Raw genomic sequence first — 27,590 nt, 5'->3', positions numbered from 1 at the left:
TATGAAAACAAGTCTTCATTAAACTAGCACCTCTCATGGAAATAATGAAACGCACAATTGAATATATTAGAAAGAAACTTTAAGTTGGCACAAGTACTGCAGTTTTAAACGCATACGAAAGTATTGCTCCTTCCAAAATATATATATATATATGTGTGTGTGTGTGTGTGTTTGGTGAATAGACTACAAAGCAGGAGTAGATTAAGATAATGTAGTTGCTTCTTAAGACAACTAGTAAAGTACAGTCTTTTATGGATTCAGTCATCTGCAGGAAAACCTGTATTGACGACCTGAAATGAGACTTTGTTTAACACTTGGAAATGAGATCTGTCACTTGTAAACCACTCAGTGCAAAAACAAGTTGCCTTCTGCCTGTCACACTCCACACAGTGACCACGATAACTGCCTTGATTCCGCACCACACACCCCCTCCCCTCCTATAGACGTTTCAGAGAGCAATCCGACAAACTCTCAATCTGTAAACAAATATCTGTAACCCTTCAGGTGCTGAGCAATTATTACATGACTGTGAGGACCTCTGTGTGTGTGTGTTTGTCTATGTGTGTGTGTGTCTCTGTGCGTGTCTGTGTGTGTCTCTGTGTGTGTGTGTGTGTCTCTGTGCGTGTGTCTCTGTGTGTGTGTGTGTGTCTCTGTGCGTGTGTCTCTGTGTGTGTGTGTGTGTCTGTGTGTTACTGTGTGTGTCTGTGTGTGTCAGTGTGTTCGACTGTGTGTGTCTGTTAGTGTGTGTCAGTGTGTTCGACTGTGTGTGTCTGTGTGTGTGTGCGTGTCTCTGTGTGTGTGTGTGTCTCTGTGTGTTAGTGTGTGTGACTCTGTGTGTGTGTCTGTGTGTGTGTGTGTGTCTCGTGTGTGTGTATGTGTGTGTGTGTGTGTGTGTGAGTGTGTGTGTGTGTGTGAGTGTGTGTGTGTGTTAGTGTGTGACTCTGTGTGTGTGTGTGTGTGTGTCTCGGTGTGTTAGTGTGTGAGTGTGTGTCTCGGTGTGTGTGTGTGTGTGTCTCGGTGTGTGTATGTGTGTGTGTGTGTGTGTGTGTGTGAGTGTGTGTGTGTGTGTGAGTGTGTGTGTGTCTCAGTGTGTGTGTTAGTGTGTGTGTGTGTGTCTCGGTGTGTGTGTGTGTGTGTGTGTTAGTGTGTGTGTGTGTGTGTGTGTGTGTTAGTGTGTGCACGTGTGTGTGTGTGTGTGTGTGTGTGTGCGCACACTGGTCTCACTGTCCCTTTACCTTTTCCTCATGTCTGCAATCATTCCGAGTGGGTCTTAGTGAGAATCCGATTGCTTTTTTCTCTTTACATGTTTGATAAGTCTGTGTTAACAGTTCAGGAGCTTCTCTCCAGTTCTAGTTGTCTGCCATAGACATCTGTACCACAGGCTAGATCAGCCAAAGCCCCATTAGTAAGCACCAGCGCCATCTAGTGCACAGCAGTGTACTGCCAGGAAAAGCAGATTTGATTCCAAAGTGGCAGACCACTAGATACACTTTCAAATGTAGTAACTGCAAAAGAACCAACAAGTGATTGTAGACATAATAAAAAGGTAAGGGGTAGTCAATACATATATATATCTACATATATTATATTAGCTGACTCTCTCTCCTCTTCTCCCCATTGCAGACTACAGAAGAGGATTTTCACAAGGACTAGAAGTTTGGGTCTTGAGAGGCAGCACAATAAATACTTTGTTTTTATAACCCCGCCAGGGCCACCTGATGTCTTCAATCTGACAGCGGCTACACAATGGTTCTGAGTGCGTAACACCAAACTCAATGAGCGAGGAGAGACCGACACAGAGGGCCGACAGCACTGAGCTGTTTGTCTTCGCTGCCAGATTGAGTATATTGATTATTTCAATGCTGGAGGTGTTAGATCATCCATAACTATTAAACACTTGATGGTGCTAAATATGGAAACACTAAAGCTGGGAACACAGAGCTGCTGTGTGGCTTGGAACCCACAGTCCTCCATGCCGTTTGCCTGGGTTGCTCACAATACAGTTCTAGGAGTGAAGCTGCGGCTGGTCCCCGCTGAAGGGGGCTAGTTTCTGGGGGCCCCGGAGCTGCAGTACTGGGGGTCTCAGCCAGGGGGGCAGTGACCTGGAAGTGGATCCCGTCGCCGGGCAGGGGTGAGGGGATGAGCGGGCACAGCCAGGCCAGGTACCAGCGCTGCCCCAGGCACTCGCAACGCGTTCCGGCGCCAGCCCAGGCTGTACGGCCGGCGGCTGGAGTACCACTCCCGCGTGGTCTGCCCGCGGAGCATCAGAGTCACGTGGAAGAGGAGGAACGCAGAGGACACACAGGCAGCCCACCACGCAGGTGTCAGCGATGAAGGCGAAGAGGAACGCACGGGGGGTCACCTGACCTGAGAGAGAGAGAGAGGAGGAGGAGTAGAGGAGGAGGAGGAGGAGAGAGGAGGGGGAGAGAGGAGAGAGGAGGGGGAAGAGGGGAGAGGGGGAGAGGGAGAGAGAGGAGGGGGAGAGATGGGAGAAACTAAGAAGGGAGAGAGAGGAGGGGGAGAGAGGAGGGGGAGAGAGAGAGAGAGAGGAGGGGGGAGAGAGAGGAGGGGAGAGAGAGAGAGAGAGGGGGAGAGAGAGGAGGGGGGGAGGGGAGAGGGGAGAGGGGGAGAGAGGAGGGGGAGAGAGAGGAGGGGAGAGAGGAGGGGGAGAGAGAGAGAGAGAGGGGGAGAGAGAGGAGGGGGGAGGGGAGAGGGGGAGAGGGAGAGAGAGGAGGGGGAGAGAGAGAGAGAGAGAGAGCGAGAGAGAGGAGGGGGAGAGAGAGGAGGGGGAGAGGGGAGGGGAGAGAGAGGAGGGGGAGAGAGAGAGAGAGAGCGAGAGAGGAGGGGGAGAGAGGAGGGGAGAGAGAGGAGGGGGAGAGAGAGAGAGAGAGCGAGAGAGAGGAGGGGAGAGAGGAGGGGGAGAGAGAGAGAGAGAGAGCGAGAGAGGAGGGGAGAGAGGAGGGGAGAGAGAGAGGAGGGGGAGAGAGAGAGAGAGCGAGAGAGAGAGAGAGGGGGAGAGAGAGGAGGGGGGGGAGGGGAGAGGGGAGAGGGGGAGAGAGGAGGGGGAGAGAGAGGAGGGGGAGAGAGAGAGAGAGAGAGCGAGAGAGAGGAGGGGGAGAGGGGAGAGGGGGAGAGAGGAGGGGGAGAGAGAGGAGGGGGAGAGAGAGAGAGAGAGAGCGAGAGAGAGGAGGGGGAGAGGGGAGAGGGGGAGAGGGAGAGAGAGGAGGGGGAGAGTGTGAGAGGAGAGAGAGAGACAGAGAGAGAGGGAGAGAGAGAGAAAAAAAAGTCACTTGCTATTGTGATTGACAGGGCTGGGGGTTCTGTGACAGAGAGCGAATGAATCCTAGGGGGCGGAGTCATCACCCTAATGCGGTACGTGATGTGTCAGTCATGGACTGGAGGGACATGACTGAACTAGCTATCGCAGGGGGCGTGGCTAAGGGTATAACAGGGGGTGTGGCGATGTAATCGGTCCCTTTGATGTGGTTATTATTATTTATTTCTTAGCAGACACCCTTATCCAGGGCGACTTATAATTGTTAGAAGATATCACATTATTTTTACATACAATTCCCCATTTATACAGTTGGGTTTTTACTGGAGCAATCTAGGTAAAGTACCTTGCTCAAGGGTACAGCAGCAGTGTCCTCTACCTGGGATTGAACCCACGACCCTCCGGTCAAGAGTCCAGAGCCCTAACCACTACTCCACACTGCTGTGGTTATGATAAAGACCGGTAAAGTAAAGTGACCGTGTCTGTGTTGTGTGTTGATCTTTGCATTATTATTTCAGGACTGAACCCCGTGGTTTACATGCTGGCGATACACATCATGCGTAGAGCCAGTATTATTATTCAACCGTTTGCAAACCGGGAAAACAGAAAAGAAAGAACGGTTTTGAACCGTGACCTGTGCACTGCAAACCACTGGATCACAGGGACCAACAGAACAGAGAAACTGACTGTCCCTTTCGAGCAAGAAGGCTGTCTCACCGATAACCAGCATGATCCAGGGCATCAGCAGTAGCATGGTGCTGTGCAGGGTGAGGCCCTCCTGAAGAATGAGCATGAACACCTCCGAGTTGAGCACCACAGCGTACAGCAGCCCCGCGCTCATGTACAGCAGACAGCTCAGGAAGTAGCGGTAATTCCGGAAGCCCACGCACTGGCCGAAGAAAACGCAGTGGTGATCCCGTCGAAGCACACAGGCCTTGCAGTCGAAGCAGTGTGAGCAGCGGGGAGGGATGTGAGTCTCGCAGCTGTAGCAGTACCTGCAGCGAGAGGGGGTTATCTTAATTAGGCATCTTAAACAACTTCTAAAAAGTCGCACGCGTTTTACCATTTGGGGCTGCGTGTTCCTTTCTCATACTGTTTTAATTGAATTGCATGTGTGGCCTATTAAAGTGGTCAATTAAATCAGACAATTTTCAGTCACAGCGGTTTGATTTCATCTGCACGACAAATCGCAACGGGGTGTTCGAATACATTTGCACACTGCTGTAAGTCTCAAGTGTGCAGTTTGGAAATCTGCGTCCTTTCATTTTAAAAACCGATATCTGGTACTAAACTAGGTTGATGAAACTTCTGTTTGCAGACCTCGCTTTCAGATCGTCTTGCGCTTCCTGGGTCACAGGGAGAGCGACATCATCCTCACCCCTTCGCTGGCTTCTTTGCTGACTAACCAGCTTCTGAGGTGGAAGGATCAAGAAAGTAATGCTAAACGGACTTCCTGAAGGCAAGGCGAGCAAACTGAGAACTTTCTTCTGTCTAGTCTAATACCAGATGGCTGTTCAAAATGAAAATAAACTTTGCAATGGATCTTGCCGGAGGGAACAGTCCGGACTAGGAGTTTTTGTCAACGTCTTTAAATCAGTTTATAAAACACAAATTTTGTGTCACATGAAACGTGAAACACTCACTGACACAGCATTCCAACTGCTGTGTCTCCTCTGTGACTCCGCCCCCCCCCCCCCCCCCCCCCCCTTCCACGACCATGGTTCTAGAAGGCAAATCTTGAGTTCCAGGCTTAAAAAACGGCCGCTAAAACAAATTATATTACCAAATAAAATATAAGTGTGATGGTTGGTGTTTTTTTTTTAATTATTAACTTACTTCCAGCCTTGCCCGAATCCAGCTCCTTCGAGAAACACGCCCCGAATGCTGGGGCTCCTCTTCAGAAACAGCCTTGCGTTCCACATGATGTTGCCCAGCATGAAGAGCTGGGAGGCGATGTGCGTCGCTTTCCACACCGCGCTCCACTCGCCGTGCTTCTCTCCCGGTTCCCGGGGCGCCTCCACCACAACCAAATACATCACTTCGGCCGTGATGGCCAGCACCAGGAACGTGTTGATCACAATCGGCATGAACTGACAGCACGACTCGGCGCGGCTCCACACTCGACCCGACAAACGGATCATTTTTATTAAAGATTTTTAAAACAGTATAGCCAAAACAAGGATACGAAAACCGTGTTTAATTTATACTGCTAATGCTGGTCCACCAGTTTGGTTTAGTGTGTGCAATCATTGACGTAATTTCCAAATCAAACGAGTTCTAAGGTTCAAACCCCGACAGCGGCAATATATAATAATAATAATAATAATAATAATAATAATAATAATTAATAATAAAGCAGTATTTATTTTACGTATTTAGTTAGTTGCCCGCATTGTATTTTATAACTTTCCTTTGTACAGTAATGTGGTCGCGGTATTCATTCAAATGGAAATTAATTTGGCATTAATGATTCATATCAGAATCCTGCACAATAACCTTACCCAGCTCGATATTGATTCGTTCTTGTTGTTTGGCCACATCATGCAAAGCATTTGAAGTGTCTCTTATGTTGGCTGAGCAGCACACACACGCAGAAGTTCAATCTGTACAAATCTATTTTTCCAGAAGAGAGAAAATGTCACACGGACGTTTGAAATGATTCGAAACTGACAACTTAAAAAATGACCAATCACGACAACGACTTCTCTACAAAACACACGTAGTGACGTCTATAATTATCTCTGTTATTAGTAAATATGTGAATTTGCGTTAAACCGTACAAGGAAACGCACAGACAGTAGGCTATTGGCGATTCTAAAAAACTAAAAGAAAAATCAACACCCGGATTATAATAATAATACTATTAGCTCTAATAAATAAATATCGCGTGACTTCCTGTATTCATAAGCCTTTTTAAATATATTTCGATATATTTTTTTTTATTTTTAAATACCCCTTCCGCCCACCTATCGAAACACAACACGGACCTTTGCTCGCTGTTCAGTTCGCAGGCGCTCCGGTTTACAATAATAAAAAGAGCGGTGAATCCGGCGCCATTTTGGCTCCACAGTCGCGCAGAATCGTATAATTATCCATAGAGAGGTTGGAGCCAACATGGCGGACACAGCCGTGCAGTTTCATGGCCTCCCTGATTCTATGAACAAAAACAGGCGGGGCTTGCTGTTGTGATTGACGTGTTGGGGGACCAATAGAACAGTGGCATTTTTTTTTTTTTTTTTTTTTTTTTTAAGAATTTTAAAGTGTGGCGCTGGCTTACCCCTTTTAACCAATAGAGAGAGCTGAAAGACAGTTGGGCGGGAGCTTGTTGTGCTGACTGTGTTTATTTATCTGTAGAATAGAATAAGTCATACTGAGCTTTAAACAAAGTTTTTTATTTTTTATTTTTATTATATAGGATCAGCTGAATAAAAGACGCTAGATTTTGCCTTCAGTTTGCGCTTCTCACCTGAAGAGGTGCTATCGTATTTTAAAGACATATTTAGTGATCTTATTAAAATGTTACACCTATATATATATATATATATATATATATATATATATATATATATATATATATATATATATATACATACACACAGAAGCACATTAAAACATCTAAGAGCACTTGTAAAGTGTGCACATATATTTGTAAAGATAAAAGTAAAGTCACATCTAGATAAAACAGATATTCAGTCTTAAGAACTCCTCATGCAAAACTAGCATTCTTGTTTATGGCCTAGTTTGCCAAATATATAAGAAAAGAAAATATGTAAGACTAGAGACAGGCACAGCATTATATACCAGACCTCTCTGTGCTTTACAATGCTTCCCTATGCTTTACCAGACCTCTCTGTGCTTTACAATGCTTCCCTATGCTTTACCAGACCTCTGTGTGCTTTACAATGCTTCCCTATGCTTTACCAGACCTGTGCTTTTAGTATGGGACACTCTTATAGAGCCCACCTGTAAACAGTCTTACAGAGGATTATCATCGCAGTGCACCCTGGGAAGGATATGGGGATGGGAAGCAGTCCGGTCTGTCCCTGCTGGCTCTTGGCCGCCTTTCTAATCAGCTGTAAGCCTGTGCAATCCCAGTGGACTCCGGGTCTCGGCCGGGGGAGAGGCAGGGAGACGGGGTGCGAGGATGGAATCGTGGCAGCTGGGAGGCAGTGGAGGAGCCCAGTACCCTGGAAGAGTTCAGCAGGAGCTGCGGCACAGGTCAGTCCCCTCTGTGTCTGTCATTCCCTCCTGTGCTTTACTGTGCTTCATGAAGCTTCACAATGCTGTGTCTGTACTGTACTTTAAATAGGATTTTACTGTGCTGCTCCCTGAGCCCCCCCCCCCCCCCCCCCCCCGTGCTGCCTTTATATATGCATATATATGCATTTAACATGCAGCAGTGTGCAAATTTATTAGAACACCCCATTGCTTCTGTATTAGAACACCCCATTGCTTCTGTATCAGAACACCCCATTGCTTCTGTATTAGAACACCCCATTGCTTCTGTATCAGAACACCCCATTGCTTCTGTATCAGAACACCCCATTGCTTCTGTATTAGAACACCCCATTGCTTCTGTATCAGAACACCCCATTGCTTCTGTATTAGAACACCCCATTGCTTCTGTATTAGAACACCCCATTGCTTCTGTATTAGAACACCCCATTGCTTCTGTATCAGAACACCCCATTGCTTCTGTATTGGAACACCCCATTGCTTCTGTATTAGAACACCCCATTGCTTCTGTAGTTCTGATTTGTTGTGCAGATGAAATCAAACCACTGGAACTGAAAATCTTGGAAAATTGTCAAAATAGGCAAATTGGTTATTGTCTAATTTGATAGCCCACACATGCAATTCCTTTAAAATAGTAAGAGAAAAGGAACAGAGCCACACGTGGTAAAATGCAGGAGACTTTTTAGAAGTTGTTTAAGATGCCGAATTAATTAAAAGCACAAAGTGGCTCAACTTTTCTCATTTTCATGAAAAAAAAACGACGTCTATTTACGCGCTTTGTCCACTAGGTGTCGCTGCTGTATTAGATAGAAAATGGGACGTCAAAAAGATCTTTACAATGCTACACGAGTCGTGCGTAAGTGTGAACGTCAATGCCAATCCGTTCGCCATTGACCCGTCACTCCGCTTGAAACAGCACCTTTTCTCGTAGGTTTAATGGTGCATCGCCTGTGTTTAGAGAGAAGACATGTTTGGGGGCTCTATAGAGGCCACCAGGGGGGCTTTGAACTTGTTAAAATGTCACCAGGATGTGATAATGAGTGAAACAGAACACGATATACAAAGTTTGGTGTTTTTTTGCCCTGCCCACATCACTGCTTTCTATCCCCCTTGTCCCGGGACGCTGTCCTTGTTAAAGGCATATCATTAATCTCCCGCTATGACAGCCTGCTCAGTTTCTCCTATGTGACCCCCAGGACTTCACTGTCTGGAAACTGTATGCCTGTGTCGGCTATTTTGGCTCCAGCTTCCCATTGCATTGTACACAACGCCGGCTCCGTTTTGGAGCCACAATGGCGCCACTTTCCGACCCGATAATCCAGAGCTGCGGGTTGCCAAGGCAACAGCTTGGTAATCTTCTTAAAGGGAAGAAAAGTCGCTGGGAAATCCTTTAAGGATAGGGCATGTTAAGCTGATTCAGCACGTGTAAGCATGGGGACGGACTTCATTAGTGCCCCCTGGGACTTTGGTGTCGGATCTGATCTAAAGGGACCACCCTGGGAGAAAGGGTCTGGGTGGGACGGGAGGGATTGTCCAGTGTTTGATGCGCTACGTTATGTGCGCCTTCATTGCATGTCGTGTCTCTGTTTTTGAGTCTGCAGTGCACATTTCTAATTTAAAGGGATCTACAGAGGATATCAATGACAAATCTTAATGTGTTCTTATAAGTTTGCACACTGCTGTGAGAAAACTGGCAAGCGAGGCCCATCTAGTAGCTGATTGATCTCAAAACTTTGTCTAGTTGGGTCTTAAAGGATCCCAGTGATTCAACATGACCAGGTAACCCATTCCATCCCCTCACCACTCTCTGTGACCTGTCCATTTGAATATTCTATTGTGTGTGTTCTGAATGATTCTCTATTAGTTTCTATCTAAATCAGTATTTGCCATGTTTACTAAGAATTCCAGTAAAAATTCCTTCTGAAAAGACATGATTTTGTGAAGTGAGGTGGGGAATCCTATTAGCGTGGCGCATGTTCAATGAAGCCTGTGCAACACTGATATCATTCCCCACCCACAGGCTTGGTTTGTTTTCAGTCCGTTATAGTAGTCAGTATACCAAAGAACACTCCAGACTGGAACATATAAAATAATAGGAAAATGTCGATATGAAGTATAATTTCAAATGCAGTGATTACTCTTAAATCTGGCACATATTTTGTAACACTCAGAATATTACATTACCGGTATTAAAGCTCTTGGAAAGAGCTCTCTTGTGTCGTGATAAAATACCCACTACAGACAGGATATCAGCAACAGCTGGATAGTTCAGTCCAGGGCAGGGACCCAGACTGTTCAATAGAGACTCCATGAAGAGTTTTATTTGTAAGTATTTAAAGGCTATCCTGTAACTATCGTCTCTTTCAGTGAGCAGCGCAGGATGGAGTTGCAGAAGATGCTCATAACCCTGCATAGATACCAGCACCTGTAAGTGACCCTGGGGACAGGGGACAGGGGACAGGGGACAGGGGACAGGAGGCAGAGAGGGTCTGTATGGGGTCTGCCGTGAAATATTAATGTGTCGGGATTAGGGAACACAGCCAATCTTTCACATCTGGAGGGTTCCATTATGTGATGTCACGGGACTGTGTGTGTATCTGTAGCGTGATGTCACAGCGCTGTGTTTGCTGTGTGATGTCACGGTTGTGTGTGTGTGTATCTGTAGCGTGATGTCACAGCGCTGTGTTTGTTGTGTGATGTCACGAGACTGTGTGTGTGTGTGTGTGTGTGTGTCTGTAGCGTGATATCACGGCGCTGTGTTTGCGGTGTGATGTCACGGTTATGTGTGTGTGTGTTTGTTGCATGATGTCACAGCGCTGTGTTTGCTGTGTGATGTCACAGCATGGTGTGTTGTGTTTGCAGGATGCGTGTGTCCGAGCTGCAGGCTCAGTGGCGCGAGGTGAGCGAGAGAGAGAGGAGAGCACGACTCCGCAACCAGCAGCTGCTCCGAGACTTCCAGAGAGTGGAGGAGGCCATGGGGGAGCTCTCCGAACACAATGCCGCCATGAGCAGGATACGGGTAAATACCTGGGGAGGTGCGGGTAAATACCTAGGGGGTTACAGGTAAATACCCAGAGATGGGCAAGAATTAAGCTAAATACCCAGACTAAGGGCATATTATATTAATGCTTGAGAGCAGACTATCATTAGGGGAGAGAATGCAGGTAAATGCATAGTATATAAATTGTGGTTAAATACCCAGACAGGGGGATGTCGGTTTCCATAGCCTTGGTATAGAATTAGTTTGCTAGAAATGTGGTTCAGTGATCAGCCCCGTCTCTCCCCACAGACAGAGTATGAGAGACAGCTGGAGAAACGCTTCCCTCGCTGGCAGAAGAAGCTGGAAGAGAAATGGAGAGCAGCACAGCAGAACAAACAGGTGCACCCCCCACACCCCTCCACCAGCAGAGCCTGGGGACCGAAGCGTGCTTGTTTGCTTCTGAAAGGAGAAACACTTACTGCTGCTGGTGCAGAAATAGTAAAATACAACTTGCAGCAGAAATCACAACCATTGAGTTAATTCTGCTGATTTTTAACACTAAGGTTTGGCCCCTTCATCTGTAGAGCGAGTACACTATTGTCCCCAGGCTAAAATCAGGATTAGAAACTCACGCTATTCCTGCATTTCTCAACTACCTTAGTTTAGGTAGATTATACAAAAAGACCAGCAATCAGCCCCCTGCTAATGTCCAAAAGCATCGCACATGTACAAAACTAGCTTAGAATAAAGGGACCAGTCCAGTCGTATTGTGATATCTACGAAAAAAAAGGGCCAGACCTGCAAGGATATCAGTAAAAGTGGCTAGACAGAATTGACTGCCAGTTTTCTCACCGTTTAAACTGGGAGCTAGCAGTAGTCCAATTTCTGTTTTATTTTATATATCCAAACTGGGCTTGAGTCACACAATTGGATCCCATTTCTGTTCAGCCCCTAGTGGTGACTGGATATTATTACAATCAATTCAATAAAGAAAATCACAAAAAAATGTATCTATATACAATTTAATTAATTGAGACAGTGATGGTTTTTTCTTTCCTGGGAAGCAGGCCGAATGGAGCTCTGAGCCATATGTCCTGAAGCCCGCACTGCATAACTTTGTACCAGGAGGGGAGAGCTGGAGAGAGGGTGTGCCCAACCCTAGAGCTGGAGCCCCACAGCATTCAAACACAGGCCTGGCAGGGAGGAGCTACATCCAAAGCCTCAGTAATCACCAGGTTCCTTGGCTGGGCGACTTCCTGGCCAAAACTAACCCCTTCCAGAATTACGGGGTAGCCCCTTCAGCTGACCCCCTAGCTCAGGGTGGACCTGGAAGGGAGGCGATCAACGACCCAAGAAGAAGGTTCCAATCCCTGCAGGAACCAGCCAGCTACCTCTGCCAGCAGAACGCCTTCCAGTGGGATTCCCCATTGGATTCCCCTCACGTTGGGCAAACAAATCCCAAGATCCCTTTCCCATCAGGATTGGGAGGAAGGCTGGGCAGGCAGAGCCGGGTGGAGGCGGAGCGGGCTGCCAGGCCGAGGGCTTCCCCCAGCAGTGGGGACTCCGCAGCAGAGAGAGGCAGCAGAAGATCCAGCCGGGCGACCAAGCCAGCGGTGCTTCAGGAGACGCTGCCCAGAGCAAAGAGGTGGGAGAGGATGGCTTCAGAGCCCCACGAACTGGATGTGAAACCAGGTACAGTTATAGTGGCTCCAGGATACAACTCCAGCAGGAAGGGTTTACCATTCATCTAGAGAGTCAGCTCTGCAATGGAGAGGTTTTAACAGTGGAGAGGTTTTAACTTTGAGGTTGCTAAGATGCTAAACCTCCAGATGTTTCCAGGATACAAAGGGTAATTCTATTTAAATGGATCGATATCGTTCACAACACCCTTGCATAGGGGCTGTTCAGCATATGGCTCTTAAGTCATATATGGTCCAATGATCTCCACATAATCTTTTGATTCAGACATGGAGTACTGAAGACTCTTAATGGCTTTGACAAGACTGCAAAGGCAATCGCTGGTTTATGGTCGTTGAGTAAAGAAACTTACTGTGTCTTCATGCAGTCTGGTTCATTCTTTATCTCTCAAGTTTTTAAATGTCTTTGCATGATGATGTATTTTTTGTATGGCTGTTTAAGAAATCCCTGGTCATTGGACAGCCTTGTCCTTGCAAATCTTCTGTGTATTTTCCATCCTAATGTTTGCCATGTTGTCCATGTAAAGTTTTTGTAAACGTTTTGAAATGCTTTACACTTGACCTTAATTGAGCAAAAGCATGTTTTTTTTTTATTGAACCAGTGCGACTGTTGTCCGCTGGAGTGGACCTGAGTGAGAACAGCTCTGTCAGCGGCGACACAGGAAGTGAGCAGTCCTGGAGGGTCAGGGAGAGGAAGAAGGAGAGAAGGAATGCTGGGAAAGGGCGGACAAGCCGGGAGGAATCCATTTCAGAGGAAAGCATTTCAGAAGCGTGAGTCTCTCCTGATGTAGACTCCTCCATTGCCAGTTTGATGAAAGTTGACCGTGATGTGTTTTGACAATTTGGTCAAGATTTTCAGTTCCAGCGGTTTGATTTCATCTGCACAACAAACCCAAACTACAATGGGATGTTCTATAAATTGCCACACTACTGTATGAACAGATATACAAAATGTGGGTAGCTGTCTGAATCCTTTTTGTGCTAATATGATGTGCCCTTCCTTAGGTCTCAGCAGCCACCTGAAGAATATGGACAGCTGGCTTCAAGCAATGGAAACTCCAGGAGTGAGAAAAGAGTGTCAGAGAGAGGTCTGGAAGAGTGGGATAAAAAGGGACGTCCCGTGAATATCACCACAGCATTCCCTGGGACCCAAACCAGAACGCCGTCCAGGTCGGAATCGGAAGAATCAGAAAAACTGGGGAGGAGGGACAGTCAGGAACAGGGAGAAATCTCTTTGGAGAAGGAAGCAGCACTCGTGAATGGAAGGATTGTCTCCATGGGGAGGGAAGAGAAAAGGGGAGAAGGAATCAGGGAGGAGGGGGATAGCTTGGGGACAGACGAGGAGGGAGAGGCAGTTTATTCGGGAGAGGAACAGCTGGATCCGGTGGAGCCGAGCCGGGAATCCTGTCTGGGGAATATTAAGGATGGGGGAGTTGGAGAAGATTTGGCATCTCCAGTTGCCATGGCGGTTGTGGATTCTGCCAAGGCAAATACTGAGGAAGAGCCGGAAATAGGATGCAAGGATAGCGAGGCAACCAGAGAGGTAGAGGAGATGGAAATGGGGAAGGAGAGCGAAATGTTCGGAGAGGAGCCGTCAGGGGATGAGAGTGAAGGCAGCGGGAAGGAGGAAGGAGGGAGACAGGGGGGAGAGGGGCAAGAGGAGGGAGGAGGGGAGGAGGAAGGGAGCGAGGAGGAAGAGGAGCCCGAGGAATCAGAGGAGGGGGAAGAGGAGGCAGGCGATGAGGAGGAATCGGAGGAGGAGCGCTCGGGAGAAGAGGAGGAGAAGGAGGAAGTCCCGGAGGAGGAGAGGAGTGGAGAGGGGTGCGATGGAACAGACTCCGAGGATGAAATTGTCGCCTCGCGGAACAGGTATCGACTTTCTCTGTGTTCAGTGATGAAAAACTACAGCCAAGATGGCGTTACCAATAAAGCCCTAACACTTGGGCTCCATGTTTGTAGTTTTATTGTTGGTGTCCTGGCAAGCGAAATCCAATGACAAAATCGGCCTATTAAACTATCTTAAAAACTACAATCAAGATGGCGGCACCAATAGAAGCCCTTGCACTTGGGCTCCATGTTCGTAGTTCTTATTGTAACAAAGTCCATTCACTTCTACTCAAGCTGACATAGACAGACACTAGCCATCCTGTAACCTTGTATGATATATTCTCTCGACAGGACAATGCCTTCCGAATCTCTAGGGGAGCAGATTGATGCAGAGGTGCAGTTGGACAGGACTGGAGGTATAGTATAGTACAGTATAGATCCCATTCATTCTACACGCTGTTTCATTTGAATATGTGATCTCTGCAGTAACATCAGAGGAAGGACAGTAAAGAGTCCCACCAGCTGCTGTTCTCTGTGAACGATGGCATGGCCATGTGATGTCATCTCTGCCAGCCCCTGCCACAGAGCTGATAGGTTACATTGTCACCTGATTGGAATAGAAGTTCGGTGCCTGGCAGTTAGGATTCTCCAGACAAGCTCAAAGCAGCTCAAAGACAGATTTAGATGAAAATGTTAACTCAATATTAAGGAGCAGCAGAACCCAGAACCGCTCCGAATGATTGCAAGCGCAGCGAAATAGTCAGGGGAATGCATAAAGCAAGCTGATCGGTCATTGCGTTTCCCAGGAGCTGCGCTGGCTGTTTCTGACGAAGGGGGAGGAGGGACAGAGAGCAGCGATGAGGAGGGGGAGCGAGGGGGGAGCGAGGCCGTCGAGAGCGAGGGAGAGGAAGAGGGGGATGAGATAGAGGCCCTGCTGGCTCCACGTGAAGACAACACCGATGAGAGGTAGGCCACCCAGCCCGAAATACCAAACTACAGCCTTAATGAAAAAGTCGATCATCATACAGGATTGGTAGGGGAGCGCAGGTTCCAGGCTGTGTGAAGTTCGTCGCTGGCGATTCCACAGGGAGCCTTGGCTGTGGCGCTGGGTTAGGGAGGCAAAACCAGCAGGGACTGGTTATACATTGAGATACAGTGACCCCTACTAGCCTTGGTGCCCGTTGAGCTCAATCACACACCTGCAGGGCTTGTCCTCCAGGGGGCGGTAGCTCACAGCCGCTGTGGAGCTCCTGGGTGTGAAGATGCGATTGGCTTGGGGATCGGAGGACGCTGAGCTGCTGTAGAGGAAGTGTGGGAGCATACTTGGACATCAATTGGTGTATTGGAAATCAATGTGTACAGATAGACAGGTTCCTCTATGTATTACCATATTCCAAGGCTCTTAATAACTAAGGAATGTCCTAACCAGGTTCCCCGGGGTGTCTAGAGCTGATGAGGAGTCCACACGGAGAGGAGATGGAAGGATCGGGGAGGAGAAGGAGACTCCAGCCCAGTGCAGCCCAGCACAGACCCAGCTGGAAGAGCACATGGAGGGGGGAGAGCATCAGAGGTACTGGTGGAGGGTCTGCAAGCAATACAACAAACACGCCGAAACCACAATAACAGCGTTGCAGCACCCCCTGCAGTGCTTACAAGAAACTGATTGCTTTACCTTTGCTGTGTCCCACCTTCATTTGTGTGTTTTATAATTCATACGTCCTGCGTATCTCTTACTGTATAAGAGATGGCATTTCTCATATCTTCATGGTCCTGTCACCCAAACTACACAAGATAACATCTCTAATACACATTACACACCAGGGCTGGGGTCAGTTACAATGCAGTTGTGCAATACGTAATTCATTCTAGCTGGACCTTGGCAAACCTGTGTACTTGTAATTCTAATTCTAATTCTAATTAACACCCATAACTGATCAATTACAGTTCAATTACGCATCTATTTGCCATTATCCTTGTATTTTCAACCACTTTAGGGGACCCCCATTTGTTTGAAAAAAAAAAAAAAGTTCTATAGTATGTTTCTGTATTTGTACCCGCGATCCTTGCTGGGTTATTTCGAATATGTAACTTTCTAGTGTAATTGTAATGAAATGTAGTGTAATTGTAGTTGTAATTGAATAAAACAGCATTGGAATTGGAAATGGAATTGGAATTGTTGGTGGAATTGGAATTGGAATTGGAATTGGAACTGGAATTGGAATTGGAATTGGAATTGGAATTGACTCAGGTCTGCTACACACAGGGCTTATAATTCCACTCTTGTTGCTTCTCCTAGGTTGAAATGTTGCTCAGTTCAATAAGGCCCTGTCCTAGCCAGCAATGCCCAAATGACAAGCTCAGCCCTTCAAAAAGGCAAGTGATTCAGATGTTTACAGACAGCACCATGTAGGCAATGCACATTAGAGCTCACAATATCACTTATACAACAGATTCTGAGCAAGCCCTCCCCTGTGAGGTGTTATTTTTTACCATCAGCGTTATCACTGCCTCCCTTCTGATGTGCTGACCTTGGTTCATTCCGCTTGGGTAGATTTTTAAAAACGCTTGTATGTGGCATGAAGATTTCAACTTCCTGCACGGTAGGTTAGAGCATCGGAGTGAATGTGACCTACAGCACAGGAAGTTACGTGTTTTTTTGGGGGGTTTTTTAGGGTGAAAAATGAAAAAATGTTCCTTGTCAAACCCAAAGGTAAGGCTCAATATATAAAGATTAATATCAGCTTAATTCTGTTTTTCAACCATAATTAGAAATGAAATGCTTCCTCACTGGGCTCTCCTGCCTGCGCTTTTTCTGTTGATCCCAGAGCTGTGGAGGAACTCAGAGGACAGTGATTTGGGGACGGACCCCTCCCCTCGCCCCCCCCACACGGAGCCGGCAGGAGGGGGGGACGAGTTTGACGACTTTTATGACTGAGAGAGAGCGCCAAGGATCCGCAACGAGAGGAAAACTCTAGAGAGCTGCTCACATCCACAGGGTCTGACACAGGGCAAGCCCACAGCCCTGCAGAGCTGCTGTAGAACCGGGGGAGAGACTTCCTGTGAGCCAGCGACTACAAAAAGGGTTAGGGGCCACGACAGGGTGTATACTAGTGGTTCCCTGACGGGCTTTTGAGGGGCTCCCGAGGGCCACAGCACATACAGAAAAATTTTCTCCAACTCTGTTACCTGACAAAGCAGTGTTCCACAGTACTGAATTATTTGATCTTGCCTGGAGAATCCTAATTGCCAGGACTGAAGAGCCTTTCTCATTCCGTTTAAATCATGTGACAGCCTTTTAAGACTGCTAGCCCTACCTACTCTCTGTCTGTATATAAATGTGGGTGCGTGCGTGTGTGCGTGTGTATGTGTGTGCATGCTGCGCGTGTGTGTGCGTGCTGCGCGTGTGTGTGCGCGTGCTATGTGTGTGTGTGTGTGTGTGTGTGTGTGTGTGTGTGTGTGTGAATGATTGCAAACACCATAAACAGTCAGAGAAATTTACAAAAGATCATTTAAAAAAAAAACACGCCTATATTATTGTTGTCCACCAGAGGGCCTCAGTGTGACTCAAGGAAAGGAACGCTGGGTTGACCAAGTTCACTTGGCATCTGTTCCAGGGCAAAGTTTAAATCTGTTTTGGTGTTTTTATTTATTTATTTTTTTAATAAAAAAGGGGGGTCAGTGAGCTGGAAGAACCTTGCAAGGTCAAACCCTTCAAATATCAAATGGACTGAGCAGAAAAGCTGGCAATACACTGAGCTCACTTCATCAGGACTTCACCAATAACCTGGCTGAAGAAGCATCAGAAACACAGAAGGGCTCATAGAACCAATAGACCTGGTTTTACAGCATGAAACTCCATACAGACCCTACATTGCACTTGTCACATATTATATTAATATTGTTCATTTATTTGTAATAAGTCTGCTTATTGGGGCAGCAGTGTGGAGTAGTGGTTAGGGCTCTGGACTCTTGACTGGAGGGTTGTGGGTTCAATCCCAGGTGGGGGGACACTGCTGTTGTACCCTTGAGCAAGGTACTTTACCTAGATTGCTCCAGTAAAAACCCAACTGTATAAATGGGTAATTGTATGTAAAAATAATGTGATATCTTGTAACAATTGTAAGTCGTCTTGGATAAGGGCGTCTGCTAAGAAATAAATAATAATAATAATAATAATAATATACTTTTACCTATATATCATTCTTCTTCTTAAACACCCACCAGTGTAGACTTACACAATGCAGTAGCTGTGTGGCAAAGTGGTTTGCAGTGTGCAGGAATAGCAGAAACAAGACGCAGTGAAAATGTTTTATTTGGCTGGTTGCTTGATAGCAAAACAATACGACTGGCCATACACAGCCAGTCAAACCACGGGGTTGAGTCCTGAAATAATAATGACATGAACAAGACACACACAAACACAAACAGGGTCACAAATCCACAGTGAGTGCTATTAGTGTAAGTGTTGAATTACAAGTTTAAACGTGTAGTCCGGGTTTGTTTGCTGGCTGTTTAGCTACAGCTCCCGGACTTTAGCCTTCGATAAATGACAAACGTGACAGTTTAATAGAGAGACCAAACAAAACACAAAAACTCACCGTTTCTTTTTACAACACAGTAACGGGTCCTTTCGTAACCATAACAAAGGAACAGACTGCTTCGCCACATCCCCTGATATACCGTCAGTCACGCCCCCTTCGGTAGTGAGTCCAATCAAGTCTCTTCCAATCCATGACTGACACATCGACTACCGCATTAAGGCGATGACTTCTGGTATTGTGGCCCCGCCCCCTTTCTGGATGGCCGACTTCCGACTGACCCTGGAATGAACTGCCAAACCACCCAGTCCGGGGCACTCTGCTCCGGTTACACAGCGCCCTCACTGGTCGGGAGGGAGATTGTTGACTAGGATTCATTCGCTCTCCGTCACACCCTCCTACTGTGCACGTCAAAGCCATTCAGTAATGCATTTTTTAACTTGCACACCATCAGTGCAAATATGCTGTCAATGGGATTGAAATAAACTGTATGGCTGACAGAAAGCCAATGCCACATGGGATTCTGTGACGTACCTCAGTTTAATGCATGTTTCATTTGTCTTGCTTTCTGCAGAGATAAATATACAGCACTGAGATGGCAATAAGACTCCTATTGCATAGCAGCTTCACCCATTCCAGGTTTTAATGCAAGCTTGATTAGCCACAGTGTCTTATTAAACTCACAGCAAAACCAGGAATGGAGCTAACTGCTATGCAATGGGAGTCTTATTGCCACCCCTGCACCACATGTAACTCAAGCCAGTTATAAACCAAATACCTGCCTCAAAATGATTTGGAAGGCATTTGAATGCAATTGCTGATTCACTTGCTTTGCACATGGATACTGGGGTGTGGTTTCATGCAGTGGTGTCGCTTTCTGGAATTGCATTTTCTCAAAAGTTTATATTGCATAATAAATTGTTTAATAGGGTACATCCGTGTGATTTACAGTCATGCTGAGTCCTGATCTGACGTGCATTGTGGGACTCCTTTGACTTTAAATGGTTGTTTTAGTTTAATATTGATTTGGGGGGAAAGGGCACAGAGTGTTTGTTTAATAAATCAATTCTGGGTCAGTGTCTTCTCGTTCGAGGTGTAACCTATGAATCAGAGTTGGGATTGCTGTGCTATAAAGCTGTAGTAATTAGCCACACTAATTATTGAATTAACTCCAGGATCATTATTTCCCATGCTAACTAAACAGCAAAAATATCTTCTGAAAAGACTCCTCAGACCACTAGAGGGCGTTGGCTCTTACATCAATGAAGACACCGATTCAAGTTGCATGTTTCAATGGCAGGCAACCACAGTATAGTCATTGCAATCAGAAGCACTGAAACGTATTGCAAGCATCATATGAAGCTAAAGGGGCTCTCAGTGCAATAAACTAGCGAGGAGAGATTTTGTTTTTCAGATGGCTGTCTGCTTTTCAGATTTAGTTTGTTTTTTTCGTAAAAAGGAAATTGTCAGTTATTCATTGAAGAGTGCCGTCTGAAAAAGAAAGTGTTGGGGCCGGCGTGGGCTTATCTGCTCCGGGGTCTTATCACGGTTTGGGGGGGCGAGGTAAATATTTTGTTGAGTTCCTGTGTGTTTTAGGATTTTATCTTTTTTCTCTTTGAAAAGAATCGTCTGACCTTGTCTCGGTGCCCCTCTGCATTGCATTTCCCTCCATGTCAAGAAGGCTAAGCTTGATAGTTTTGTTTGCATCGGTTTTTGTGTCACATATTGCAAGCAGCTACTTCAGTCTGGATATCTACATATTCACTGGAAGTGATAGCTTGAAATCTATCTCTAGCAAATTTCAGTTCTGGCCACCACATTATCAAAATGACATTGTGGACCTGGAGAGAGTCCAGTGAAAATCCAAGGATTTTTTTAGGAATGAGCTACGAAGATAGAGGGGACTGAATTTATTTAGTCTGGAACAAAGGAGTTTAAAATCTTAAAAGGAACTGGCAAACCCTATCCAATACCTGAACCAAGGACCACAGGACACAGTGTGGAAAAAAGACTTGGGGCCGATGGAAGGAGACGCTTCTTCACACAGAGAGTGGTGAGGGGATCGAATGGGCTACCTAGTAATGTTGCTGAGGCAGAATAACTGGGATCCTTTAAGACCCGACTTGACAAAGTTTTGAGATCAATCAGCTGCTAGGAACCGGACGAGCACCGATGGGCTGAGCAGCCTCCTCTCGTTTGTAAATTCTTCTGTTCTTAAGTTCTGTTGGTAGTCTTTGGTTTCCTCCAGTAGAAAGCCCAGTGCTTTCCTGGCGGGGGGGGGGGTTGATGAGATACAGCCCCCCCTACCCCACCCCCCTCGTTCCCCGCGCACACGAGAGGATCACAGCGCTCTGGAGAGAGGGGCTGTCCTGGCCTGGCCGCTTAAACAAACTCTCTGTGTGTGGCGTCCTGGGGGCAGGAATCAATCACAGCTGGGCCACAAAGGAGCCCCTCTCCCCCAGCCAGAGAGACGCGGCCCGGGCCTTTGTGTCCCCCGTGAAAGAGGAACAATAATCCTGCATTCCACAGGCAGGGAGACAGGGAGCAGACTGGAGAGCTGGATCACACAGTACACACACATCACATTCACAGACACATCGCATTCACATACTCATGACACATACACATACACACACACACACACACACACACACACACACACACATAGACACATACACATATACATAGACACATACACATACACACACACATATATATATATATATATATATATATATATATATATATATATATATGCATACACACATACAGACACACAAAGGGAGTTACAGTAGGTTCTGAATTTTGAGTACATTTACTTGCTTCTAGAATGTTAGAGATAAATATTTTTTATACTTAAATAGTGCTCTGTTTGGTTTAGTAAAGCGATGTTGTTTTAATAAATGGGATTTGCGTTTTCAGTTCCAGCGCTTTATCAGCACAGATTTGCTTTAGCGTAACTTACCAAGCTTTGAGAGCACCCCCATACTGAGGACTGAATAGTAAATCTGCACTGGGAGTCCATGGGAGTCAATGGGAGTCCATGGGAGTCAATGGGAGTCCATGGATGTCCATGAGAGTCCACGGGAGTCAAAGGGAGTCCACGGGTGTCCATGAGAGTCCATGGGAGTCAATGGGAGTCCGTGGGAGTCAATGGGAGTCAATGGGAGTCCATGGGAGTCAATGGGAGTCCATGGGAGTCGATGGGAGTCAATGGGAGTCCATGGGAGTCCATGGGAGTCAATGGGAGTCCATGGATGTCCATGAGAGTCCACGGGAGTCAAAGGGAGTCCACGGGTGTCCATGAGAGTCCATGGGAGTCAAAGGGAGTCCGTGGGAGTCAATGGGAGTCAATGGGAGTCCATGGGAGTCCATGGGAGTCAATGGGAGTCCATGGGAGTCCATGGGAGTCTATGGGAGGCGGTGCAGAGGGGCATGGGCGATCTCCACTGTAGTGAAAGTCAGGGCTGAAGTTAATATGTTTGTTGTTTAAAATATATGTTAAGTTTTTCAAGGTTTACCACGTTTTTAAAAAACGGCTTCCCTATGCTTTACCAGACCTCTCTGTGCTTTACAATGCTTCCCTATGCTTTACCATACCTCTCTGTGCTTTACAATGCTTCCCTATGCTTTACCATACCCATCTGTGCTTTACAATGCTTCCCTATGCTTTACCATACCTCTCTGTGCTTTACAATGCTTCCCTATGCTTTACCACACCTCTCTGTGCTTTACAATGCTTCCCTATGCTTTACCATACCCATCTGTGCTTTACAATGCTTCCCTATGCTTTACCATACCTCTCTATGCTTTACAATGCTTCCCTATGCTTTACCACACCTCTCTGTGCTTTACAATGCTTCCCTATGCTTTACCAGACCTCTCTGTGCTTTACAATGCTTCCCTATGCTTCACCCTGCTCTCTCTATGCTTTTTCACACTTTGGCAATGCGTTTAATGTCTTTTATAAAGGGAAGATGAAAGAGAGCATTATATATTGCCTCCCTCTCTCTCCCCTATCTCTCCAGCCCAGCCTCGCAGTGTTTGCTCCCCTCTCCTCTCGGGAGGGCGAGGGGGCGTTTGAAGAGATCCCGGGCGGCACCAGCTTGCGTCCATCTGGGCAGCCACGGCCGTTAATTAAAGCCCCATCAGTCACCGGTTGCCACGGAGATGCTTGGGCTGGCCATGTTGACACAACGTGATGTTTACTGGAGCCCAGCGACTCTCTCTCTCTCTCTCTCTCTCTCTCTCTCTCTCTCTCTCTCTCTCTCTCTCTCTCTCTCTCTCTCTCTCTCTCTCTCTCTCTCTCTCTCTCTCTCTCTCCCTGTGCAAACAAGACTGTTCAAATACTAATCACTCACTGCAGCCTCAGTCACCCCTGTGCTATCCCTGCCAGAGACTGAAGACCTGCCCATAGCACAGTGCAAATAAACAGTATTCACACAGCCGCTGTGTGATTCCAGTATGAACGTTTTTTGGTATCGCTTTATTTCAAATAGCATAAATAAGTATTTAATTAATATGCAATCAACCATTTGCTGAAGTTTAGTTGCATGTTAGTAAGCTATGCCATGCATACGTGTGTGTGTCTATCATTGGACTGCCATTGGAGCTCATATTTCACATGTATGTTGAGTATGTTTTTTGATGCTTGGCAGTTTCCTGCTCCATTAAAAAGACATAGAAAGACTGGTATATATAAAGCTACTAATACCCAATTCACACAATCATCACAGTTTGAAAATGTGGTCATATGGTTTAAATGCGCATTATAGAAATTATAGAAATTATTATGCATTGCACATAACAGGCCTTATTGATATGCTTTATATTTTGTATTTATTTTTTCAGTGGTGGTTTCTGAGCTGGACTAAAGATATAAAATCCTGGTTTGCTTCAAAAATAAGTAAATACAAAACAGATTTACAAAAGAGAGGAGAGTTTTTCAGCCCATCAGCGCACATCTGGCTCTTAGTAGCTGATTGATCTCAGAACCTTGTCAAGTCGGGTCTTAAAGGATCCCAGTGGTTCTGCCTCAGCAACATGACTAGGTGACCCATTCCATCCCCTCACCACTCTCTGTCAAGAAGTGTCTCCTAATAACAGTTACACAAGCTTGATTATTTTTAAAGTTTATTAGTTTCAGAAAAACAGTAAATCATGAATGACAATTATCTGTGATAAACCCAGACAAACTTTATTCCTAATACGGATATCGCAGTGAAAAGTGAATAGAAACCTTTCAAGACAAGAATAAAAGGCAATTAAAAGTTTTCATTTGTGAATAAGTGAGGTGTAAGGTAACTGACCCACCCCCTGCCTCCCTCTCTCTGTCTCTCTCCCCCTCCTCCTCCTCTCCCTCCCATCCCACCTGTGTTTACACAGTTCGGATCCTGTCTGTGGTTCTTGCAGGGCTGTGAAATAAGCTTCGAGCAAACACAAAAAGCCATCCCCTTAATGCTTGCTTTTATAGCTTCACAATAACTCCTAACCCCCCTCTTAAAGTGCCGCTATCACACACCTGCAAGCCCCCCTCTCCACCACCACCATTATGTTTAGTGAGACAATAATGCTCAGTATTTTAGATAGCAGATTCAACAGAAAGGCGGTTCACAGCAGTTGAATTTATTAACCTACTGCAGCAGAACAACAAAACAAGCTGCCATCCCATAATTAACTACCAAGTACAGCAAGCCACGCAGCACCAAACGCAACCTTAAAGTTTGTTTCATGGTCTGAACAAATCTCTCTGCCAATCCGTTGGCAGATGGATGGCAGGGCGTTGACTTGATATGGTGTCTGCCATTCACTCTGGAAGGTCCATTGTCACTCTATGATTTCTCGTGGCTTCTGAATGACTCTGAATTGAAAACGCTGCCAAGGATTATCAGTTCAATCCCCGGGATGCAGGGGTGCCAATTGAGGCATATTCCTCACTCTGACAGGAAGGGCAAGCCCTCGCCTTCTCTTCAATGGCATTGTCCAAGCCACCAGAGGTAACTCTGTGCAATTTCCTTCATGCAAACTGTTCCACAGTAACCCAAGTGTAACTGTTCCCGCATCTGTTGTCTCAATGGTGGCGGACTGATGACTGGCAAACCCCACAGCGAGGCTGGTAACTCTGTCCTACTTGCAATGTAAGGCATTAGGTCTGGTGAGACTTTGGAGATCCCTGGAGAAGTCCCATGCATCACTAGGTCCATCACTTGAACAGAACATAGAGGAATGTCTGTCTGACTGACTGGTAATGGCAGTCTAAAAAGACCATCTGCATTGCCATGCAGTGCAGATCTCTCCTGCTTCATGTCATATGTGTGGGCAGATAACAGTAGAGCCCAATGTTGCATCCTCCTTGCAGCCAATGATAACCAGTGTGTGGGTCAAACATTGAAGTGGGAAGTGTACATTTCCATTCAATTTGATCCTTCCAGTCTAGGGCAGGCTTGAGGGATGGAGACTGAACTGCTCCCTCCCTCCCTCACCCCCAAAGAGAAAGGGTGCTCTCACCAGTCCTAGGTGCTCCTTTTCTCCCCACTACCCTCTCTCCCCGCTCCCCCGATCTCTCTCTGTCTCCCCAGGGGAGATGAACTGAGTGTGTTAATTCCTGTTAAAAGTGATCTGTGCACAATAGGGGCAGTGATGTGTTGACATAGGGTTATGGAGTCCTCGCTGCCCTCAGATTGTCAAGCTGAACTCCAAATTGCTGCTTCTCCCTGTGCGTTTTTTGTGTCGTTTTGTGTTCTAATTAAAACAGCCCCCCCCCCACACCGTCTCTGTGTGTGTCCCATTCAAGCTTTTAGAAGAGGAGGGGGAGACATGAGATCCAGTGTCATCCCTTTGTCACCCCCCCCCCAACTCCCCCCTGGAAGGACAATGCCCCGTTGACAAGGGGATTAGGGTCCTGTCCTGGCCAGTGACCTCGCCTCCCAGCGTGGGGGCAGAGAGATGGGGCAACTGTCCTGGAGACTGACCACTGCTGGACAATGCAGCTGGACCAAGGTGCAATGTTAGAAGGGGGAATCTTTCATCTCACATGAATATCCATGAAGTGATGAACATGAACATGTAAAGATCACCAAGGAGTTTCTTAAATACCAGGCACCATGCAATACCATGCACGTTCAACTTTATTCTGAGTGCTTCTTATTGCAGTTACTCAAACACAATTTATTTTTGTAGTTTGTGTGGGTGCTTCCAGGAGCTGCTCTGCTGTTCCACGTGCCTGCTGTAGACTTACACAGGCAAGACCAACACAAAGTACCTTTAGAGAAGAGCCAGCACCATCTAATGAGCTGCTACTTTGGATCAAGGTTTCCTTTTGTTTTACTGGCAATACACTAGCTGCACACTAGATGGCGCTGGTTCTTTATAAAAACACTGAGGCTGGTCTACATTACACATGTCTATGGCAGAACTGAAGAGCAGCTCCTGAACTCACAGTCAAAGCACCTTCTCTAGATATATGAAAAAATGTGACATAGAGACAGATTACGAGCATCCTCACTGCATTCCCTTAGCTAACCCTTTTATAATTATTATTATTTATTTCTTAGCAGACGCTCTTATCCAGGGCGACTTATAATTGTTACAAGATATCACATTATTTTTACATACAGTTACCCATTTATACAGTTGTGTTTTTACTAGAGCAATCTAGGTAAAGTACCTTGCTCAAGGGTACAGCAGCAGTGTCTCCCACCTGGGATTGAACCCACGACCCTCCGGTCAAGAGTCCAGAGCCCTAACCACTACTCCACACTGCTCCCCCATAATACTCTGAAGAATCTCTAGCTATCAGAACCAATCAGATTTGAACAAATATTGCACAGTACAGACAGCGGAGCTGCTACGGCACCACTGCCTGTATAGCACTGATCTGATACCATGGTACTGCAATGGATCTCCCAGCCTCATCCCTCACCCCCCTAATACAGGCACATTGTAGTGCCACTGTCTGCCATTGGAGATCAGTCTTTGAAACGGTTTTATTAGGTATGATACTCTGAGCTCCCTTGTTTGTGGAAGTTAAGGGAGCTTCCCTTGCGTGCCCCCCCCAGGTAAACACTCTCTGCATGGGGGGGGGGCACTGTTTGGCTCAGGCCAGACTCCCACCACACAGTCCCTCTTATCTCTCTGATAGCTAACCTCCACACATACAATGATCCAGACCCAGCCCATTGTCCTGCAGCACAATGCTGTTCTCCGGCAGCTGTGCCTGACAGTACAGGTGGTAAAATCCCATTATAATTCCAGTGCATCACCGTTAGCTGACAACAGCAACACAATGGAGAGACAAGAGGCATGGATCATGGTGTCATGGTAGCACTGTGGATTATTATTATTATTATTATTATTATTATTTGTTAATTTAGCAGACGCCTTTGTCCAAGGCGACTTACAGAGGGTGTGTGAACTATGCATCAGCTGCAGAGTCACTTACAATTACGTCTCACCCGAAAGACGGAGCACAAGGAGGTTAAGTGACTTGCTCAGGATCACACAATGAGTCAGTGGCTGAGGTGGGATTTGAACCGGGGACCTCCTGGTTACAAGCCCTTTTCTTTAACCACTGGACCACACAGCCTCCTTTTACCACAGTGGCTCTCCTTCTGGGTCTCAGACCAATCTTGTGCTTGGGTTTTAGAGGAGAGGACTTTCAGATTGACCATTAAAAACTCTTGACTGTGCGATGATTAGGGAAGCAGTGAAAGATCAGGATCATAAACACATTCTAAGAAATGGGTTGAAAGTACTGTGCCATACCCCTCTGGACTTCTCTGCTTTACCATGCTTTTTCACTATGCTTTATTACTGTGGGAGGACAGTGGGAAATGAAGTGGAGACTCAGGACAGAGGGAAGGAGACGCTTCTTCACACAGAGTGGTGAGGGGATGGAATGGGTTACCTAGCCATGCTGTTGAGGCTGAATCACTGGGATCCTTTAAGACCCGACTTGACAAAGTTCTGAGATCAATCAGCCAGTAGGAAACGGATGAGAAAGGGGAAAGTTTGTGAATAATATCGACCACAGACAAAGG

The 27,590-nt window shown here is 46.4% G+C and overlaps 2 protein-coding genes across 10 annotated transcripts; one reads left to right on the top strand and one right to left on the bottom strand.

Annotated features, from left to right (window-relative positions):
- Positions 1–6,292, bottom strand: LOC117398555 (probable palmitoyltransferase ZDHHC24). Its single transcript, XM_059015966.1, is given in 5 exon segments — positions 1–2,186; positions 2,188–2,295; positions 2,297–2,367; positions 3,992–4,269; positions 5,111–6,292. Coding segments are annotated over 5 exon segments (1,059 nt in total). The 5' UTR covers positions 5,416–6,292; the 3' UTR covers positions 1–1,889.
- Positions 6,293–7,287: 995 nt separating this feature from the next.
- Positions 7,288–23,016, top strand: LOC131722808 (microtubule-associated protein futsch-like). Of its 9 annotated transcripts, none has more exons than XM_059015976.1 (12): positions 7,288–7,492; positions 9,878–9,937; positions 10,373–10,529; positions 10,800–10,889; positions 11,558–12,182; positions 12,790–12,958; positions 13,193–14,056; positions 14,366–14,430; positions 14,821–14,980; positions 15,444–15,584; positions 16,687–16,724; positions 16,840–19,637. In XM_059015976.1, the coding sequence occupies exons 1-12, from the start codon at positions 7,419–7,421 to the stop codon at positions 16,947–16,949; spliced, it is 2,553 nt and encodes an 850-aa protein (XP_058871959.1). In that variant the 5' UTR covers positions 7,288–7,418; the 3' UTR covers positions 16,950–19,637. The 9 variants fall into 9 exon arrangements, with proteins under 9 accessions (XP_058871959.1, XP_058871957.1, XP_058871960.1 ...); XM_059015974.1 differs by having other exon boundaries at positions 11,555–12,182; XM_059015977.1 differs by lacking the exons at positions 16,687–16,724; positions 16,840–19,637 and adding an exon at positions 22,581–23,014 and having other exon boundaries at positions 11,555–12,182.
- Positions 23,017–27,590: the final 4,574 nt, after the last annotated feature.

The sequence above is a fragment of the Acipenser ruthenus genome, chromosome 51, assembly GCF_902713425.1.
Source record: "Acipenser ruthenus chromosome 51, fAciRut3.2 maternal haplotype, whole genome shotgun sequence".
In the NCBI taxonomy this organism is placed as follows: domain Eukaryota; kingdom Metazoa; phylum Chordata; class Actinopteri; order Acipenseriformes; family Acipenseridae; genus Acipenser; species Acipenser ruthenus.
Note: the sequence above shows the minus strand (reverse complement) of the source record. Positions and strands in the feature narration are given on the sequence as shown.